The sequence below is a fragment of the Castor canadensis genome, chromosome 10 (assembly GCF_047511655.1).
Source record: "Castor canadensis chromosome 10, mCasCan1.hap1v2, whole genome shotgun sequence".
Classification (NCBI taxonomy): Eukaryota; Metazoa; Chordata; class Mammalia; order Rodentia; family Castoridae; genus Castor; species Castor canadensis.
In genome coordinates this window covers 110,401,191-110,421,409 of record NC_133395.1, presented here as the reverse complement: position 1 = coordinate 110,421,409, position 20,219 = coordinate 110,401,191, and the positions used below count along the sequence as shown (strand labels likewise).

The following is a 20,219-nucleotide window of genomic DNA, read 5'->3' as shown; positions in this document are numbered from 1 at the left end:
ACTTTTCATTTGTACCTGTGAAACACATTACAGATGGCCTTTTTTTTTTTTTTTTTTTAAATAAACTTGCCTTACTTAGAAGCTGATGGGTTTTCTGTTCAGTTTGAAAGGTGCTCGTCTCTACCACCTACAACCTCACTCACCTGGTGCCATGTGAGTTCCACCTTCCCTCTTTCTTTGGTAGATGGCAGGAGCAGTGTGCTTAGCTGGCTCTGCTGTTTTCCACAGGAGCCTTGTTTGTTGCACCGACAGGAGTTTGAGACTTAAAACACGACTCGGGGATGAGGGGTGGAGTCCTTTGGACACTAGGCCGGCACTCCTGTTGTGACATGATAAATACTACTCACAGGGTACTAAACTCAAGATGATTTATTGCTTTAAGTAGCGAAATAAGAAAGACAGGTTGTTGTTTCCGTCAAGTAATGACATTCTCTCTCCAGTTGCCAGATGTGTCTACTTAAAGCCTTAACAATGCTTTCTGGACAGCATAAACGCGTGATAGACACAGCATACGTGGGTACTTGGCCAATGACGCACTGATAAAATTGTACATAACAAGGTGTGCGACCAGCCCGGATGCCCTGAAATGAGAGGAACATGTATTCCTAGGATGTGCTGAATACAAAATCTTTAAAAAAGTTTTTTGGCATTAATACTAACACAGAAAACTTTCTTGAATGTTCTGCAAGAACAGGTGCACACAGAATTACCTCTTCCTTTCCACATTACCAGCATCTATAGGACTACTTTGAGAGAAGTGAGAGGCTGGCCACCTCCCCTCCTCAATGTCATCATTTTTGCCAAAGCAGCAGGATATCTGCAGGCTGTAGGTGGAGAAGGGCAGTCCGCAGAGCTCCAAGGGTTGTTCAAAATCACCAAATAGTTGCACAAAGCAGCAGGGGACAGACACTGCACAACAGCCCTGCGTAGCCAGGACCCCTGAGGTCTAAAAGAACACGACCTTGCATTCTAATTTGGGGTCATTAAGACGCCTTTTGAATGGATGTGCAGAAACCAACACTGTCAAGGACCGGCCCTCAGAGGGTTCGGGTGAGCTCACAAGGAGAGGTCAAGCCAAGCCAAAGGGTAACACACAACACCAGGGCAAACCAGCTGCCAGCAAGATAACTGGGTTTGCCACCTTGTCTAGCTTCAGCACAAACTGCCCAGGACTTAGTTGTCTTCTGGAGCAGGCTCTGCAGCAACTTCGGCATCCTCTCCAGGACCCGAGTGCCGGGGGACTGCCTGGGCCCTGCTGTAGCCAGCAGGACCATTCTGCACGGCAACCCCACTCTGCCTTTCTGCTCTGACCTCAGGCTCAGGGCCCCTCATCTCAGCGCCTCCACCCTCCTGCTGCCCACCTGCCACACAGTTTCCCACATCCCCAGCTTTGGAGAACTGGTCTTCTAAATTCTTCTCGTTTTCTTCTGCTTGTCGTTTATCTCTGGCGCTGAGTTTCCCTTTGGATTTCCTCGTCTGCCTGCTGTGCATTTCTTCTCTGGAGAACCGCCACTGAAACTAGAAGTGAGAGGAGGGGGTAAATAAATGAGCTTTCGGGAACCTAGGGCTTCACTCACCTACAGGCTTGTTTGCATTCATGCCCATCTCATTCCCACCAGCCAGTTTCCAGGATTCCCTGAGCGACACCACCCCCAGGACTTGTGCCGTGCCTTCCAGGGCCTATATTCTAGATGTGGGTTTGGGGTGCTGTGGGAGCACAGGTAGAGTGGGAAAGGGGATTCTGAAATGCTGTCATGGGGAGGTCTGGGGCATAGGAGTGTGTGAGGTAGCCCTCCATCCAGGGGCCAGCACTGCAGCTTCTCCGTTCCCAGCAGGCTGAGGATGACCAAGCACTGGGCAGCACTCTCTCCCCAGCTCACCCCAAGTAGGCGGGGCAGAGAACATGGCACAGACGCTTTGCTGCACCACCCCCACAAGCTCCCCTGCAGGACTGGTGGGTTCCTTTCCAGTTGCAGGGACTGTTGCCTGCTGACAGGCCTGTCTGACCAACATGGCTCCCAAGGTGGCACTCCCAGGGCAGCCCACAACTAGTGGCTGCTCCCATCTCCTTGTGCCAGCCCTGGAAGGCCATCCCAGCTCCAGAGCCATTGGAGGGGAAGAGGAAGGGGATGCCACTGCAGCACCACCCAGTTTCTCCCCCTGCCCTTCCTGCACGCACGTTGTCCTAAGGGCACTCCCTCTGGAAGCTTCCCCCCCAAGTCTATCCCAGAGGCTGCTTCCCAGGGAGCCAGCCTACAACCAAGCTTTTCCCCATGTGACAGGAAGCCAGCAGAGGCTCAAGAGTCCCAGGTCATGTGGCCAGTAATAGAGCTGAGCATGGGTCCTGGTCTTATCAAAGTCCTGGAATGAAGCTGCCTGGGAGAGATCCGGCTGTCCCACTCACTGCCCAGACCTGTCAGCCTGTTTTCTCATCTCAGTGGCCCACAGTACACTCCGGGACTCCAGTTTCAGGTTCTGACCACAGTCACTTCCTTCTGCGTCAATTACACCATACTGACCACACCAAGTATATACTTGAATCTTAGACATTCTGTGATTGAAAGAAAAATAAAGGAGCCGAGCATGGTGATGGCGGTGGTGGCAGCGAGGCTGAGGCAGGAGGATCATGAGTTCAAGGCCAGCCTGGGCTACATAGTGAGACCCTGCCTCAAAAAACCAAAACATTTAAGTTAAAAATAAAAAAGGGGAGCCTTCAGTTCCCACGATGTCGTACAGGGCCAGAAAGGGAAGTCAGGAATGCAGATGTACCATCGGTGGAAAACTAACCACACTGCACGCAATTCTGAGCACTTTGCTGAGAAAACCCAAAATGTGCTAAATCAAAGTTTTTAAACCAGCCCACATTTTCCATGACGGATCTGTTTCCTCAAATAAAACATCAGTCTAAACATGCACAGGTTCTGAGATATAATGTATTTTGGGATTCCTGGATTTAACACCTTTTAGAGAAGACTAGTAAACTTGAATATTCCATCAAAGTAGAGAAAAAGCAGATGAAATACATGTTGAGGTTAGGATTTGATGTTTATCCTGTACCTTCTATTCTAGCCCCTAAAATTCCCCAAGTAAGTTTGCTTACAATGCTGGCTGGGTTTTCTCCTTTGTCACTCATTTTTGGGGTGACAGCTCTCATAAAGCAGTTCCTCCCACCCCAGTTTCACATTTCCCACAGTGGAGTCACTTTCATTCCACAGGCCAAGTAGTGGAATGAAACCTGCCCATTTTATGTCCTCTGAGAGACTATCAGAGAAGTCAAAGGAAGTTTGATTTTTGCCAAAAAAGTGGTGAGACTGTTTTGGCTAAGAGGCCTCCGTGCTGACATCAAAGCACTGTAGTGTGGTTACTTAGCCCCAAGTTCAAATTCCAGTTCTGGCACTGGCTACCTGTCAGGCCTTGGGTAAGTGGTTAATCTCTGTGAGTCTCCTCATCTCTAAAACAGCTGTCTCTGCACTCTGCCCTGTCCACACTGTAGCTGTTGTGAGTGGTGCCCTCTGCATCTGGACAGTGCCCCACTGAAGATGGTTCCACTCTGTGCCAGAACTTCCAGCCCTAAGACGTGTCATTTTCCAACATGAGCCCAGATGCTGAATTGGGCTGTTCTTGCTAAGTAAACAGAGGACGTTTATGGAAACCTGGCCACATCCTTTCCTGTAGGAGATCACATTCTGTGTCTTCCTGATGAAACCTGACAGCACGCAGATGGGGCAGGCCCTCAGCCTTTTTCTCCAGGGTGCTTCCCTGGACACTGGGCAGAAGACTGGAATGATTTCAGTCTCTTTCTGCCCTCAGAGTCATCACAGAAAAAATATGCCAGCCAAATGCCTTCTAGGACTACATTGTTTTCTGTGCCTTCAGATGGGTTCATGAGTGGCTTCATGACTCCCAGTGCCACCCGGGCCCCCATCCCACCACAGCTGTCACAGGGGCTGCAGCTAGTCCCCAGGAAGCTGGATTCCACCCCTTACCGCTGTTCTTCCTTGGCAGGGGAAGGCTGTTGAGAAGCAGGTAAGGAACAATTGTCTACACTCCGACACTGGAATCTAGAAGTTCCAAGTTCACAGTTGCAAAGGCAACTGCCTTGGAGCACCTGCCAAGGAAGGGACAGCTCATGCTGTGCCTCACACTGTGACTAGCGTTCACATTTCCCAGAATTCCCAAAGCAACTTCCTCTGTAAGCATTAGTTGTGTTTTAAACATGATCACACAGAGGTTCAGAGAGGTATAAGCAACTGGCCCCAAATCACCCAGCTAAGAAGTAGCAGAGCTGGACTTCAAAGTCTGATTTCTGCAGCTATGCCTTCCTATCCTCTCCATCTTAGCAAAAAAGAATTGGGTCTCTTGCTCCACAGGAAGTGACAGGAGAGGTTACATCTTTGGAGTGGCTCAGCCCACTCGTAAGTTCAGGCTTTCAGAGAACAAGCTTTTCGTGTTGGTCAGGTCCTTGGTTTGCTAATGGAAGTCCAGATTCACTGCCAGTAAAGATACTTTGGATCAGCTTACTAAAGACAGACATCTACACTGAAAGCTCCCTGACAGACCCATTTCTGATCATTTAGGATAAAATTTGAATGGAGGCCCACAGTTGAGCCTCGGAGAAGTCCCGAACTGTCCCTCTAAGACCCCTGCTCAGCCCTGAGTAGCTCATTAAAATGCAGCTGCCCACCCTGTCCCAGTCCCAGAGGGTCTGACTCAGTGGGCCTGGGGAGGGGAGCAGGCTTTGCACTTTAACAAGCTCCCATGTGATGCTGACACTGCTGGTCCTCAGGCTACATTTTGAAAACCACTGAATTACAAAAAATACCTGGACAGGACTGGGAGACTGGAGAAACCTGGGAAGAAAAATAAACCACTCTCCCCCCAGCCTTCCACAGTCCTAGCTCTGCCATCCGGGGAAAGGCTTCCTCCCTGCCTGCCTTCTGCCTTCACACCTGCCCCTCTGCCATAAAGCCCTCTTTTTCTCTTTTAAGCATGGGGCAGGCATAACTTAACATGCGGCAAAAACGGTTCCAGGTCCTAAGGTATAAAAGATGTTCCGAAAGCAAGGGGAGTCCAGTGTGCAGCCTGCCTTTCAGGTGGAGCCTCTGAGGTGGGGTCTGGACTCCCACACACTTTAGAGCAGGCAGTCTTGCCTAGAGAGAGAGCTGATTCCAGATCTGACCCACAGCAGGGAGTGTGTAGCTCAATCAACATGCCAGAAAGTCAACCAGCTGCTCTGAGTCAGGGGCTTCCTGAGCTATGAAAGAGTGGCTATGGAACCTAGGGGTGCCACCAAACCCAACTAGCCACCCAACTCAGAAATAACTATAGAAAGAAAAAAAAAAAAAAAAGTTCTCCACTCCACTGCAGTGTGAGCCTAGAGTTCCCTGTCAGCAGGGGCTGATGGGCTTAATTTGCTTATTTCTGGTGTGGTAGAATTCATCTATTTCCTTTGAAGGCATTTGTTTGCTTTGGAAATCTCACATACACAGAGATTCTTTTCAAATGCTGAAATGTCTTGATTGGAGAATTTTGTCCATGTCACTGATTAAGAGAGGACAGAGAATGCCACAACCCTAGTGTGCCAATCCTGTGATTTCTTTCTTCAGTCTCAATGCAAGGCATAATATGTGTGCTCTGGGCTCAGAAGTTTGATTGAATGAGTATTCATTGAGTCAATAGATATCTGTTGAGCAGTAACTAAAACCCAGCTCATCAGAGGGAAAGGCTTGTGCTCTCATGGAGTGAATGTCTGACTCCTCCTGGAGAGGGGACCCCCAGAGCAGAGCTCCTCAAGGCAAGAATGTGGCTCTTCCTCAGTGTCACTGGCCTCAAAGAAGACAGCATTGTCCCAGGAAAGGATGCCTGAGTGGAGACACAATGAAGGAGAGCATCCTAGGCAAAAGGGACAACCAAAGCAAAGGCAAGGGGATACAGAGGAACTTGGAGGACGATGTGGCTAGAATGCTGAGTGGAAGGCAGAAGAGGTCAGAGTAGCCTCATGGGATACAGTGCAGATTTCCAGCTTTAAGAATCATATGCGGCTGTAGAACTGTTTTTAAGGAGTGGCGTGACATGATTCACTTGACTTCTTTCTTTTTTAGCGGTACTGGGGTTTGAACTCAGGGCCTCATGCTTGCTAGGAGGTGCTCTACCACTTGAGCCACTCTACCAGCCCCTTTTTTTGTGTGTGTGGGGTGTTTTCCAAAATAGGGTCTCATGAACTATTTGCCTGGGCTGGGTTCAAACCGCAGTCTTCTTGATCTTTGCCTCCTAAGTAGCTAGGATTACAGGTGTGAGCTGCTGGCACCTTGGCTTACTTGACTTTTTTAAAAGACCACTTTGGTTCTGAAGAGAAAACATGGGGCATCCTGTTACTAGGAGACTGGAGTAGTTGGAGCAAGTGATGGTGGAGGGACACCAGAGTTTCTAGGGCCTAAACCAGACAGGTCTTAAGGGTAGACTGAGTATAGGGGAAAGGTGAGGGTGAGTCAGGAAGGACCTCTGGTGGGTCCCATGGGTGTTGCTCCTCTAGATAGGAGGAGGTGGGCTAAGCACGGGAGGGCAAAGTCACGTGCATGCTCTTAAGTGGAGCAAATGATAGACAGAGCAGGACTCTCAGAGGCATAGCAAGGGCTGAAAATGCAGATGTAACTGTCTCCTGCATGGAGAAGTGAGAGAAGCCCTGGAGATGAAGATTCTCTAGGAAAGAGGTGAGAGTGAATGGAGAAATGGGGCTGACCCCGAGAAATGTGATAGGAAATCAGGAGAATGTGTAGGGCAGAACCAAGAGCCAATGGTGCAGCTCACACTGTTGGAGCTGTGGAAGCCATGATCAGGATGGGATGGAGTTGCTGTCGGGTCATGTGGAGATGTACACCCCCGTGGCTGAGGTGTTAATGATGGGGATAAAGAGATGGAGACACACCAAGTGCAAGGGATTCTTCCAAGAAGTTTGTCTGCAAAGTCCCCTCTCCTGGGACTTTACCAGTGAAGTGACCCAGAGGGTCTCACACAGAACAAGTGCCCAACACCTGTCACCTCCACTCTTAGAATTATGTAGGAAATAGGTGCATTAGAAGAGGAAGCTATCTACCTGTCACTTGTCTCGCTGATTAGGATTGGAAGTTCTGACTGACTAGAAACACATGGCTCCTGTACTCTCTGGGTTTTCCCTGAGGAAAGTCAATACCTTCTTACAGCAAGTTTAAAAATCCCTCAAAAATCTTGCTGCTGGCTTATGTTGACACTGACTCTGTGAAAGGCCAAGAACGTCCTATGAAAATCATGCTACACCACGAGCAGACTTCCGGCACAGAAAGGCAGCACCATCTTCCTTGTAAGGGCCAAAGCCCGATTCTTTCCAGCATCTGGCAGGAGGCCTTGTGTGCTGCTTATCAAATGTCACTTTCTATGAATGGTGCAGTTCAGTGAGACCTAACAAAGGTCTGTAGTCATCCATCTTCCAGCCGGTGGCTGACTGCTCCTGGTGGTTAATGGTGGATCAGCGGCTGCCTTCTGGTCCATTGCTGCTGTCAACTGCCACTTATGGCCTTAAATACTGGAGAGAGACCTTTCTCTACACTCCGGCCCATCTGGCTTCATGTCACCATTGCCTTGGCGCTCCTTCCACCAGTGGGCACCCTCTGGATTTGTTGGCTGGTGAGGGGCTACTCCAATCTGTTCATTGAAGGGATGCTCCTGTCCAAGGCTCTGTGTCCAAAGAACTCGAGGAACCAAGAGTGGGGAACATGAGGATTGTGCCAAGTGTGCAGAGCTGAGCAGGTTCTGCCTGAGTGTGGCCTTGGTCAAAAAAGAGAGAGGCAGATCCTGGTGACACCTGCCAGGCTCTGGTCAGTTCCCCCAACTTACTGGCCTCTTCCTGAGAAACTGGTGATACACACAGTGTGTTAGTTTTCTGTGATTGTGACAATATACTTGAGAAAATCAAAAGAAGGAAAGATTTACTTTGGTTTCTGGTTTCAGAGAATTCCATTGTCTTTGGGCCTATGGCAAGGTAGCACATCACGGCAGAGAGCTGGTGGCACAGGAGCTGCTCACTTCACGGTGGCCAAGAAGTGAAAGGGGCCAGGATTCCAGTATCCCCTTCAAGGGCAAACCCTCAATGACCTAACTTTCTTCTACTAGGCCCTACCACATCCCAGTAGCGTCATCATTTGGGGACAAAGCCTTCAACACATGAGCCTTTGGGGTATGTTTAGGGTTCAAACCATAACACACAGAAAAGCACCCACATGCTGCAAAGCATGGGGTTGAGAAGCCTTCAGAATCACATGGGACAAGGGGACAAGGAAACACAAAGAAGACTCAGAATGGCCACGGTCTCTCTGTGCAGCTGTGCCAGGGTAATCCATGAGAAGCCCAGCGAGTGAGAAAAGAGCCCCAAGGACCCCTGAGCACAGCCTAGCCTGAGGACTTATACACAGTTTATACCTCCCTCATCTGTATCACAAGCTGTTACTCAAAGGCCTTTAGTTGGGGCTTGTCCAGAAGGAATTCTGGCAGAGTCCCTCTGCCAAGATCAGCAAACTTCTGGTGCCCAAGGGCTCTAGCCAGCAGGCCAGAGCTCCAGCCTGCTTGTGGTGAGATTAACATACAGGAAGCTGGCCATAAGCTGAAGCCATTGCCACTCCTGGTCAGGCCAGCTGACTTGTGCACTATTTTTGGCTTTGTGGGACAATCTGGCATGTGCAGTAACAAGAAGAGCCTCTGTCCCCTGTCCTTCCAGCCTGGCCAGCAGGGAACCTACAGAACAGCCCACTGGTTCTCAGCTGCCCTGTTGCAGCAGCCTCCAGTGTGACCCATTTTGCCGTGGGCTCTGGTGTTCCTTGGGCTCTGAGAGCCCTTAGAAGTTAAGGCAGACTGCCTATGCAACTGCTGCAAGACCCCGCTGGAAGCCAAGCCTGGCTGAGGAAAATCCAGGAGGGCTGTCAAGATCTCTTACCTTGGATTCCTTTTTCTTGATTTTCTGAGGTAGACATGGTCTCTGAAGAAAGACAATCTGCTTGGTGGATACACTCCCTTCCCTACAACACAGAGTGAGCTGAGGGTAAGTCATGTGACACCTGGAGGCACCCCAAGCCTGACTCAGACAGTGCAACCCTAGCCTTATTCATGCAAAGGAAAGGTGAGAGGTCAGAATCGCCCCACTCCACTCTCCCACCTCTAAGGCAGAGGTGATCACTGATGCCAACCAAAGGTTCTTGGTGTCCCTAAAGTCAGTTTCCTAGCTAGGAAATCCTTTTTCCCTTTCCCTTGATGGGAAGTGGCAGCTGGCATCTTGGGTCAAGTGAGGACACACTGGTTGCTTCCTTGAGTCTGAAAGGGGTGGGGCCTTTTCCAACTCTGTCTTTGGTAATGATGGCCAGGAGCAGGTGGATAAGGACCTGGGTGACAAGTTCAGGCCTTCAACGATGACAGAAGGCAGAGGGCAGGGCTGACATGGGGGCTCAGCCACCTAGTTATCAGCTCTGACCCTCACTGACCATCAGGTAAGGGGCTGCTGGCTTGCTATGATATAGGGAAGACAGGATCCCATGGAGGAGAAATACTCCTCTGTAGTATTTCTGCAGAGGAGAGCATTGTTTTCTCCTGCCTCCATCCTTCTGATTTTTTTTTTGTGTGTGTGTGATTCTGAGGCTTGAACTCAGGGCTTATACCTTGAGCCACTCCACCAGCCCTTTTTTATGCTGGGTTTTTTTGAGATAGGGTCTTATGGACTAATTCGCTCAGGCTGCTCTGTGCCACAGTCCTCCTGATCTCTGCCTCCTGAGTAGCTAGGATTACAGGCGTGAGCCACCAGCACTCGGCTCTGATTGCTTCCTTAAATCTCTATCTTACAAACATCTTTTCGCTGCATTCAGTCAAGAGTTGCAGGGAAAGGAGGTGAAGAACTAGCATTTGCTTGGCACCCATGACGTGCCAGGGGCCAGGCTGGTGACTTCACACATAGGCCTCACCACAACACTCCAAGACAACTGACTCCTACTTTCTCAGACTGGAAACAAAAGCTTGGTTCAGGGGCAGGCTCCAGCCCACACAGCAAGGATTCAAACACTGAATCTATCCAACCCTGAGCACCCTCTCCACTCCACCATGAGGGATGGAATGAGAGGATCAGGCAGGATCACTTAGCAGGTATGAATGTGAGACCTGTCTGGGCCCAGTGGGCTTGGACAGCTCAGAACCAGCTGGGGCTTTATGTTCAAGTTCCTTCTATCATGGTTTTGTCATCTGGAAACTGACTCAAAAAAGCTATGGGACTTAACTAGGATGGCAGAGTTAGTAAATTCAGGACTGTGTTCAAGTCTTCTGGCCATAAATCCAGGGTGCTTTCTGCCCTGCTGCACTGCCTTGGGCCTGCAGAAGTGTTGTCTGAGAAATAGTATGGTGGCTCTCAGTGGCCAGGGGTGGCCACAGAGTGATTACATCATGACCTAGTATCAGGAGGGGCTGGAGCTGAGGGCACAGAGAAGTCACAGGAGGACCCAGGGTCATGCCCGTCATGCTTTGTTCTCAACCACACGGGCCCTACAGAAGTGAGTATGCAGGGGAGCCAGGAAAGGGAGAATGCTAAGGGCCACAGTGGGTGGGGTTGGGGCACCCCTACAGGCCATCAGAGCGTCCACCTGATACAGAGGTAGTTCCTGCCTGACTGCAGACTGAGGTTCCAGGCCAAGGTTCTGACACATATAGGCTATGGGCCTTTCCGAGCCTCATTTCCATCATAAAGCAGGAATCATTTTTATGCTTACAACCCCCAGGAAGGTTAGGAGGTCTAATTCAGACAGCAAACCCAGTGTATAGATGAAGGAAGGTTGCTGTGACTGGGTTCAAGGTATGACAGGCAGAGCTGAGGGAGAACAAACATCCAGGAATGTGAAATTGCAGTTACAGGAATGCCACAAGCAAGGCCTAAGACTCCATGTCTTCATATCTGCTTTGTGGGGATACCTGATCTTGGACAAGTCCCTTAATATCCCTGGCCATACTTTCCTTGGCTATAAAATGGGTTTAATTTTTTAAAAATCCAGTCAGGCGTGGGGGTTCATACCTGCAATCCCAGCTGAGGCATAGGACCATGAGTTTGAGGCAGCCTGGGCTACATAGAAGACACCCTGTGTCACAAAACATAGTAAGATTAAACAAGCCACAGGACCCTTCCTCTCTCCCCCTTCTGTTTCAGGATTGAGATTTTGTATACAATGTAGACCTAGTCTAGCACCAGGCGCAGATTAGGTGCTGAATTTAGCCTAAATGGCTAATCGCAGTCCTGATTCCTGGGTAGGGCTCCTTCGTGGAGGAGGGGTGAGGAACATGATCTGGGTGATGACGGGAAGAAGCAAAACCCTGGCTCTGCCTCTATCATCTCGAGAGTTTACATGCTTGGTAACCACACCAGCCTTAGAGGCCAGTCCCAGGATTAAACAGGTCATCCGCACAGATACAGCAACAGTGCCTCGCCCAGGGTAAGTGTGCAGTAATAACTACCGGTCTTGTTACCTGGTTGTTTTGATGACGGGAGTTGGTAGTACACAGGTGAGCTGCCAGCCGTAAGCTGCCAGTGAGTTCAACAGAGGCACGTAGTCTGTCTGCACCTCCACCCCCTGGAGGAGAAAGGTCATTATGAGTGTCCCTGCTGCCTCAGCTCAGCTCTCCAGCAGTGGGGACTGTTCCATTCACCAACCCAACAGAACAGAGCAGAGAGGGGGTTCTCTGAAGCATGCAGAAGAGTTAAGAGTTTGGAGCTGTTGGGTCTGGAGACCTAAGGCAGATGAGTGAGTGTCCCATCCCCCATGGAGAGCAGTAGCATTCCTGCCTCCTGAGGAGATGGAGGCCTGCATTCCTGCATCCTAAAGGAGAGATACAGATCTGCCACTGGGCTGAAGAGCAAAATGCTCTCAAGATTGTTCCCTTCCCCCAATAAAGGTGCTGACCAAACCAGTTCACCTGAGAAAGCCCGCGAATCCACGGCCAATAAGAAAAACCCACCTAACCCAGAGTTAAAACGTCCATAAAAACCCCAGCCCTCACCTGTGCAGCGAGCCACCGGCTTCCGGGCTCCACTGCGCTTCTCTAGCTGTAGCCTTTCCTTTCTCTCTAATAAATCCTATTTTATATATGGGCTTTGGCCTATCATTCAGCTGCCTCACGAGCCAGTTCTCTGGCCTGTGAAGGCAAGGACCCTCGACACTGGCACATAACAGAGCCAAACTGCCAACATGGGGTTTCTTCCCAGGCCCTGACTTAGTCTGCACAGTGGGTAAGGAATTAGCCAAAAAATTAATCCATTAATTTTGTTTTAGTCCTGTATTATTATGTATTCTGGTATTCTGGACAAATACCCTCCTGTGAGTTCCATGAGGGTGAAGCAGCACAATTACCTTACCTCAAAGACACGGTCAGGGTATATGACAACACGCTCTGCTCTGGATGATTTAAATGCGTCGTGGGGAGTTAAATTACATCTGACAAATGACAGAGTCATTTGCATCCAGCCACAGCAGCAATGCACACATGCGTGCACAGAAGCAACTTCACCTGTTACACACCCTGCCATCAATGCACAGTGCCCGTGTTTTAGTTCAAATTACAAACAAGGGACTAACATTTGTCTTTCAGTTTAAAAATGCACCCCTGTTCACTCAGGGAGACAACCCCAACATGAAGCCGTCACACTGGGGTTCACTATGGGAACATTCTCAACACAGCAGGACTTGCTTCTTACTCTGGGCTCCTCACCCAAACTGAAAATGCTGCCCACACCTCTGTCCTGTACATACACTGAACTCTCCATCTGTTGGTTGACATCCTGTCATTGATTTTGGAAAATGTCAAATGTGTGTTCAGATTCCTTGCCACCTATGTGCCCACACACATTCATTCCTCTAGTATTGTGGATCTGTGCAGTGACCAAAGGCCTGGTCCTGCCCGCAAATATTCAAGTAACCAAAGCTCAAAGTGGCCTGCTGGCAGGGCCACAGGCTAAGAATGAATGTCAGCAGAAGAGGGAGGGATCCAAGCAGTGGCCAAAGCAGGCTTCCTAGGACCTGTACACATCAGAAGACCAAGCTGAGTCTAGCATATGGAGAGTGGGCTGAACTTGAGGCAGCAGTGCCACTTAGCCTGGACTGCACAGCTCAGGAGGGGGCGGAGCCTGGTGAGGCTGCCCTGCTGGTGGTATCTGGGGGAAAAAACTAGCCATCTGGCTGTCCTGGACTAAGAAGAGAAGTGAGGGAATGATGTACCCAACTTTTCAGTGGCTGTTAGAGCTTCTGTAACTGGGTGCTAACCTCACCATGGCTACCCAGTCACCTGGATCCCTGGCAAGCCGCTGGCCTCCACTGAAATAGGTATGGGTCGAAGCAGTGGCTCTTCAGAGCTTGGCCCTGGAGCCAGCAGCATGGGCCTTACTTAAGAACTTGTGAGAAATGCAGGTTCTTAGGGCCCAGCCCAGATCTGCTCAATCAGGAAGTGGGGGACAGCTGGAATCGTGTTCGGTAGCACCGATTCCACTAAGCAAGGAGACCACTACCTAGGTAATCTCTTAGGTCTCTTCTGGCAAAAGAAGGGTCTATAATTCTGGGGCCATAATCTACTAGCCTTCACATCCAATCTAACTTTTTTGTTACTTGCTGTGTAAGACAAACAAATGGGTGGGGGATCAAAGGATCACTGTGTCTGAGAAATGCTGCCAGTGGCAGGGACAGATGGGGCAGGGAAAAGGAAGGAAAGCTAGTAAAGGAAGGGGGAAGGGACAGAGAGAAGGAAGGAAAGGAGAACAAGCAATCAATTTACCAGCTGGATCAGGAGAGGACACCATTGTCCTCTCTAAAACCTCAGTCAGGCTTGAGGAGATGGCTCAGCAGGAGGCTAGTGGCCCTCCTTTCTGCTGGCCCTTGGGGCAGATTTCACAGCCCCGTCCCTCCTGCTGGGCAAGGCCCTCACCACCTGGAAGAAAGAGCCCTATGGCTGCTGTATCCAGAAATCCCCTGCCCCCATCCCTGCATTAAAGACGAGAGGAAAAAAATTTCAATCCAAATTCTCAAGCTTTGCAAGGTTATGATTACTTGGGCCTATCAAGAATAACCTTCCCACTTTATCAAGCACTGTGACAAACCCACCACAATCAGACAGTAGCCATAGCAACCAGGACAAGCTTTGGCACCTCACAAAGCCCTGAGTGGCAGAATGGAGCCCTTTTATTGGTGGCTGTAGCCTGGCCCGGTTTTCTCTGCAGGAACCCAGAGCTGCAAGACAATGAACGACCCCTGTGGCTGCCTGACCCGCCCCGCTCACAGGCCTCACCCTGTGGCTTCTATTTTCCTCTATTTTATTTCATTTTTGTCACTATCTTGAAGAGAAAAACAGCAGGATTTCTCCCAAACAATTTTCCCCCCTCAGGGTAGGAGTTGTCAGGCAGAGTGTGCAGAATCCTAAGGACCAAAAGGAAAAGGGAAAACAGGACAAAACAAGGTGCTTGAGAGGTTCAATTCCAAGTGCTGACTCTCAGTCACAAGGTGAGTTGATGCATAAAATAACAAATGGTAGGTGAAGGTGTGACACTCTGCCAGGTTGGTTTTGATTTAATTAATTAATTAATTTTTAATGTGGTTTTCCATAAGCATCTATCACAGTCGGTTTGCATATTATCAATAGAGTGAGAAAGTGGCATTTCTAGAACAGATGAGCGCCACCACCAGTGGAAGACACTTTTAAGTCCATTAGCTAAGAAAGGTGGTAGGAAACACATCCGGATGGAAGGCTGCCTTTGATCCGTTTTTTTTCATGACACTCCACTGAGAAGAGAAGAAAGCACATACTGCACTAAAAAGCCAGCCTGCTTATCAAACGAAAAGACATTTCTTTCTGTGAGTCAGAGCAAAAATTTTAATTAACTCTCCTCTCTCCTGTGGTGGATACATAATCTCCCATCACACCTGGAGTGTTAAAAAACAGTGGAGCATGTCCTATGGTTTTTCTACTTGTATAAAAGGAATTCATTTGTATTTATGGTTCTTTTTCCCTTTGTTCCCTATAATTTCTCCAGTGGTTGCAAATCAACTAAAGAAACAGACATCCAACACAACCTCCCTTACCCTCTAAAAACTACGACAACAGAATGTAGAGTCCACTAAGACATCCGTTTGTCTTTTGATCACTTTTTTTTTTTTTTTAAAGATCCTCTCTGCATGGAAAGGATTACATTGGTCCAGGAAGAAAGTTTGTACCCTGAATGTCTGTTTCCTCTTCTTCCTGTATTTCCATCCATAATTTCTATTATTTAATTTTAATTAAATGAAAAGCCACTGTAAATATTATAACTGTAAATATTGCTCAGTGCTGGTCCAAGTAATGCCTTCTTTTTTTTATATAACCCTTTAATTTTCCTGGAGTTGAGTATTACCTTGGGTTTTTTGGTTATTGTTGTTTGTCTCCCTGGTGGTGCATGAACCCCTAATTCGTTTATTCCACTTGTTGCAATACCACTATTTTATGCTGCCAATAAATATCCAATGTGCTTAAATACATTCATTGCATGTGTTTCCACTGGTGACATGATTTCTGTCTGAGTTCTCTGAACCCTTGTTCCAAATGTGACTCCTTTCCATGCTTGGGTCCTCCCAGCACTAGCATCTATAGCTGGTTTGTTCTCTTTTTGCTGGAGCACATCCTTTAGTGGCTTCCTAGGAAACAATGCCTCAGAAGTCATTTCAATCCCTGCATTCCAGGAGATGCTTTTAGGTTCAAATAACTGGACTGAAATTTATTTTTCCATCAAAAGTTTCCAAGTATTGCTCTAGAAGGTTCTAGATGAGATATATATTGTGATTACTCATTCTTTGAGCATAACCTCTTGTGTTGCTTTCAAAGGTTTTAGGACTTTTCCCCTCCAAGATGTTCCGGAATTTCATGGCAATGTGCCTTAGTGTGGGTCTTTTTATTTTTGGTGATACTGGGTTTTGAACTCAGGGTCTTGCTCTTGCTAGACAGGTGTTCTACCGCTTGAGCCACTCCACCAGCCCATTTTTTATGTGAAGGGTTTTTCAAGATAGAATCTCACAAACTATTTGCCTGGGCTGGCTTTGAGCTGTGATCCTTCTGATCTCTGTCTCCTGAGTAGCTGGGATTACACCTGGCAGTGGGGGTCTTTTTATCCAAAGACTGGCTACTTGATGGTTCTGCAATCTGAGAAATCTTGTTCTTCAACTCTGAAAAGTGTTCTTTTTTAAAAGTTTGATAACTTTTCTCCCCTCCAGTTTCAGTCTTCATGCTTTCTGGACCTTCTATTAGTCGAAATGTAGGCTTGATGTTTTCATTTTATTACCTTTCTACCCCTATTTTCTTACTCTTTTTATTTTATCTTCTAGAGATTTCCTTCATTTTATCTTCCAGCCTTTTTATTGTGTTTTTAAATTTCCTGCTGCCCTATTTTTAAGACTCAAAAAGATCTTTCTTATCGTTCAATTGTTTATTTTTTTTTATAGCATCCTGGCTTTGTTTCATGGATACATGCATTTTATCTCCTTATTTTAAGTGATTTCTGCTGATCTCCACATCATCTCTACAGTTACCAGAAAAATGAAGTAATAGACACGGGGATTTTTCCATGCCACAGGACTTAACACCACTGTCCTTGGTTTTTAGCTCTACAATTCACCACCCCTTCTATCCCCTAGTGATTTGTGCTTTGAAGACCAGAGTTTTTCTCCAGTTCTGCAAGAGAAAAGCTCCCTTTTCTTCCAGGTTATAGTTTCATCCACTTTATTGGATATGTTAGATTCCTCAACCTAATTTCCTACTTCTAACAACCTGCTGAAATCAGTGATTTTTCTACTTTCCCTTCTAGTCTTGGTTCTTATGGGTATCTATCATTCTATCTATCAGTGTATCCATCCATCCATCCAACCATCTACCCACCCATCGCCTATTCTTGGTAATTATGTTCTATAATGTCACTGTGAACCCTAAATTAGTGAATACTGAACCATTTCTCCTATGGAAAATGCAAGATTAGTTACATTCTTCTGAGCCTTTGGTTGTATTTTTGCCAACCAATCACTTTATAACCTTATTTTCTGTTTAAAAACATCTTGTTTAGCATATGCTCTTGATTCAGGAGCATGAACTCACTGTCAAAATATAACTCAAGCCTGAACAAGACATATCCAACACTCACATTTGCTCTGTAAAGCATACCACAGCATTCTGTGCTCAGGAACATTAGACCATGCCTGCACTATTCTTAGGAACTGTTTTAACATCAAATTCACCAACAAAAAGCGTAAGAATGGGAAAAAATGTGACATTAAGTAGAGACACAGAAAGAACCCTCGTTTATACCATGAGCACCAAAACAATGAGGCAGAGCACGGAACCGACACCATTATGTGGCCCAAACATTTTGCTGTTCTGCACATGTCTGCAAAGAACCATGAAAATGCCATGTGGATTGATTCTGGAGCTACAAATAAATTTTTGTGGGCAGGTGAATTTACAAATAAAGAATTTGTGGATGTAAGGATCAACTTTATCCACCTTCTATCTACATTGTTCCTACATTATTTCACTGGGATTTTTTTCAGAGAAGAAATAGATGTCTGTAAAATTATTTTCACTTAACACAATTTTTATTATTTTAATTATTTTAAATAAGACTCCAGAAGCCAAAAAAATATAATAAATTTGATTAAAAATCCATCTGCATGACAATATACATAAATTCAAAAGATGAATGATGAAATGGAAAAATATTTGTAGCTCATATTATAGAGGTTCTAGAAATTGGTAAGAAAAAAATTCAATGGTCTTAGTTTTTAAATGGACAAGAATATGAGAGGGAGATCACAGAAAAGGAAAATCAAATGGTCATTAAGTATATGAAAGAATGCAGAATCCCATAATAACAAATTAATTAATGCAAATAAAACTACTCCTGAAATGTGTTTGTTTTTTAACCTATCAAGTCAGTAAAAACCTTCAAGTGCGACAACCCACTTTGTTGACAAGGCTGTTGGGAAACAAGCATTTTTACACACTGTTGACAGGAGGGCAAACTGAGTCAACCCTCCTGGACAACAATTTGACAGTGTCTCTCAAAACTACAAATACATTTACCCTTTGACCAACAGTCTCACTTCTGGGAATTTATCCTACATGTTAAAAAAAAATGAAAAAAATGTACACAGCCATTCACTGGAGAACTGTCTATAGGAGCAAGACACTGGAAACCATCCAAGTGCCCATCAATGCTAGACTTCTAGACATGTTACATTTCATCCCTACATTGGCTGAATAAAACAGCATGTGGCAGATAGAATAATAGCCCCCAAAGATGTCCACATCCTAATCCTGGAGCCTGTCAATATGTCCCTTATACAGTAAGATAGATTTTACAGATGTGATTAAGTTAGGAATCCTCAGATGGGCAGTTTATCCTGGATTATTTTGGGTGAGTCCAATGTAATCAAAAGGACCTGTATAGGAGAGGCAGGTCAGGGTCAGAGGAGATGTGGTGACAGAGCAGAGGGTGGAGTGATGCCAGGAAAAGGCCATAAGCCAAGGAACACGGGCAGCCTCTAGAGGCTGGTAAAGGCAAGCAACAGATTCTCTCCTACTGTCACCAGAAAGAGTGTGGTATTGCCAACACCTTGACTTCAGCTCCTAAGTAAAAATGACTTCAGACATCCAATACTGTAATCTAGTGAGTTTGTGTTGTTTTAAACCACTAAATTTGTGGTAATTTGTTATTGTAGCAAAAGGAAACTAATCCATGGCCCAATGCCAGGAAAAGCTTGGCATGGAGGTACAAACTTGAAGGTACTGGCCAGTGCGGGGTACACAAAAACCTAAGAAGGAATGATGGTGGCTGAGGACTGGCTTTTCTGGTGAGGGAGGTAGCAGAAAAAGATACCAGCCATAATGACACACGGAGCAGATGAGCGTTGTGTTCTCAAATGACAAGGAAGTGGAGATCCAAACACAGGATAGAAGGAGAATGCCAAGCTGGAAAGAGGGGTCATTTCACCTTCATTATCAAATGGCAGATGTATAACTCTAGGGGAGCTCTGCAGAAAACTCAGCTCGTTCCTCAGTATCCTACAGGGTAAAGGCTCTGCCTGGAACCATGACTCACTCACAAATCTCCACACTGAGTCCTGATTCTGTGCTGGGCACTTGGAAGGAAAGACATGTGAGTTCTTTTTTCCTGCCCCACAAGTGCCCAGACCAGGGGTAGGGAGGATAGGCATTATGGCCCACAGAGGTGCAGAAGAGGGAAGGCAAGGAATGACAGGCCCCTCATTCTCTAGAGAAAGGACAAATCCCCCAAAGCCAGCACAGGGCAGGACTACTGCGCATGCCAGCCAGAGGGAAGGACAGGCACGCTGGCTGGCTGGAGACATTGTTTTCCTCTTTGTTTTCTATACAATGCCCCAGAAAAACATTTTGCTGATATGTAATTAGGCCAACATAATAGAGTCTAAGAGAGCAGTGTCTCATTTTAGATACTTTGGCTTTCAAAACGTTCAAAGAGAGTAAGTTAAAAAAAAAAAAAAAGCTCATTTTTTCAATGCAGAAAAAGGGGCAGATGAAAATACATGTAGTGTGCAGAATGCTTTGGTTCCAAGACTCCTCGCCCACTCAGGCTAGTGGATTCACATCTTTTTCTGATTGTTCCTTCCATGCAAGAAAGGCAGCAAATGCTGCAGCCTTCTAGGAGTTCAACACAATAATGGCTAATAGTTACTATTATTTGAAGTACATTGTTTGCAAAACTGGTCTCCACCGTGACCTTCCTGTACAGGCTGTTTACAACACGACTCTGTGGCTTCTCCCACAAAGAGAAGAGTCTACTTTTGAACCTCTTGAATCCAAGCTAGTCCTGGAACTTGCTCTGACAAATAGAATCTGGCAGATGTGATTACAGGAGTCCTGAACCTAGCCCTCAAGGGGTCTTGCTGCATCTGCCTGCTGTTGCGGAACACTGCGTATGTCATGAGGACAAGCCCCTGGCTCGCCTGTTGGGTGATGATAGACACACAGCCCAGCCAACCAGCAGACACGTGGGAGATGCCATCTTGGACCAGCCAGCTGCCTGTCAACCCATCAGAGACCACAGGGGTCTGAGTGAGCCCAGTTGAGATTGGTGGAGCCCCATCCCATCAGCAAGATCACCCACCTGACCTCTGGCCTTGAGCAAA

General features: G+C 47.0%; 1 protein-coding gene across 3 annotated transcripts in view; it reads right to left on the bottom strand.

The window, feature by feature from the left end:
* Window positions 1–351: 351 nt before the first annotated feature.
* Window positions 352–20,219, bottom strand: part of Rftn1 (raftlin, lipid raft linker 1) — a 196,612-nt gene continuing 176,744 nt past the window's right edge. For 2 of the 3 annotated variants that reach the window (XM_020157539.2, XM_020157535.2), the window contains exons 8-10: window positions 11,521–11,624; window positions 8,963–9,044; window positions 352–1,518 (exon numbers count right to left, since the gene is read on the bottom strand). In XM_020157539.2, coding sequence (XP_020013128.1) covers window positions 1,174–1,518; window positions 8,963–9,044; window positions 11,521–11,624 — 531 coding nt within the window. In that variant the 3' untranslated portion in view covers window positions 352–1,173. The remainder of the gene's footprint in view (window positions 1,519–8,962; window positions 9,045–11,520; window positions 11,625–20,219) is intronic. The other variant, XM_020157538.2, reaches the window with a different exon arrangement.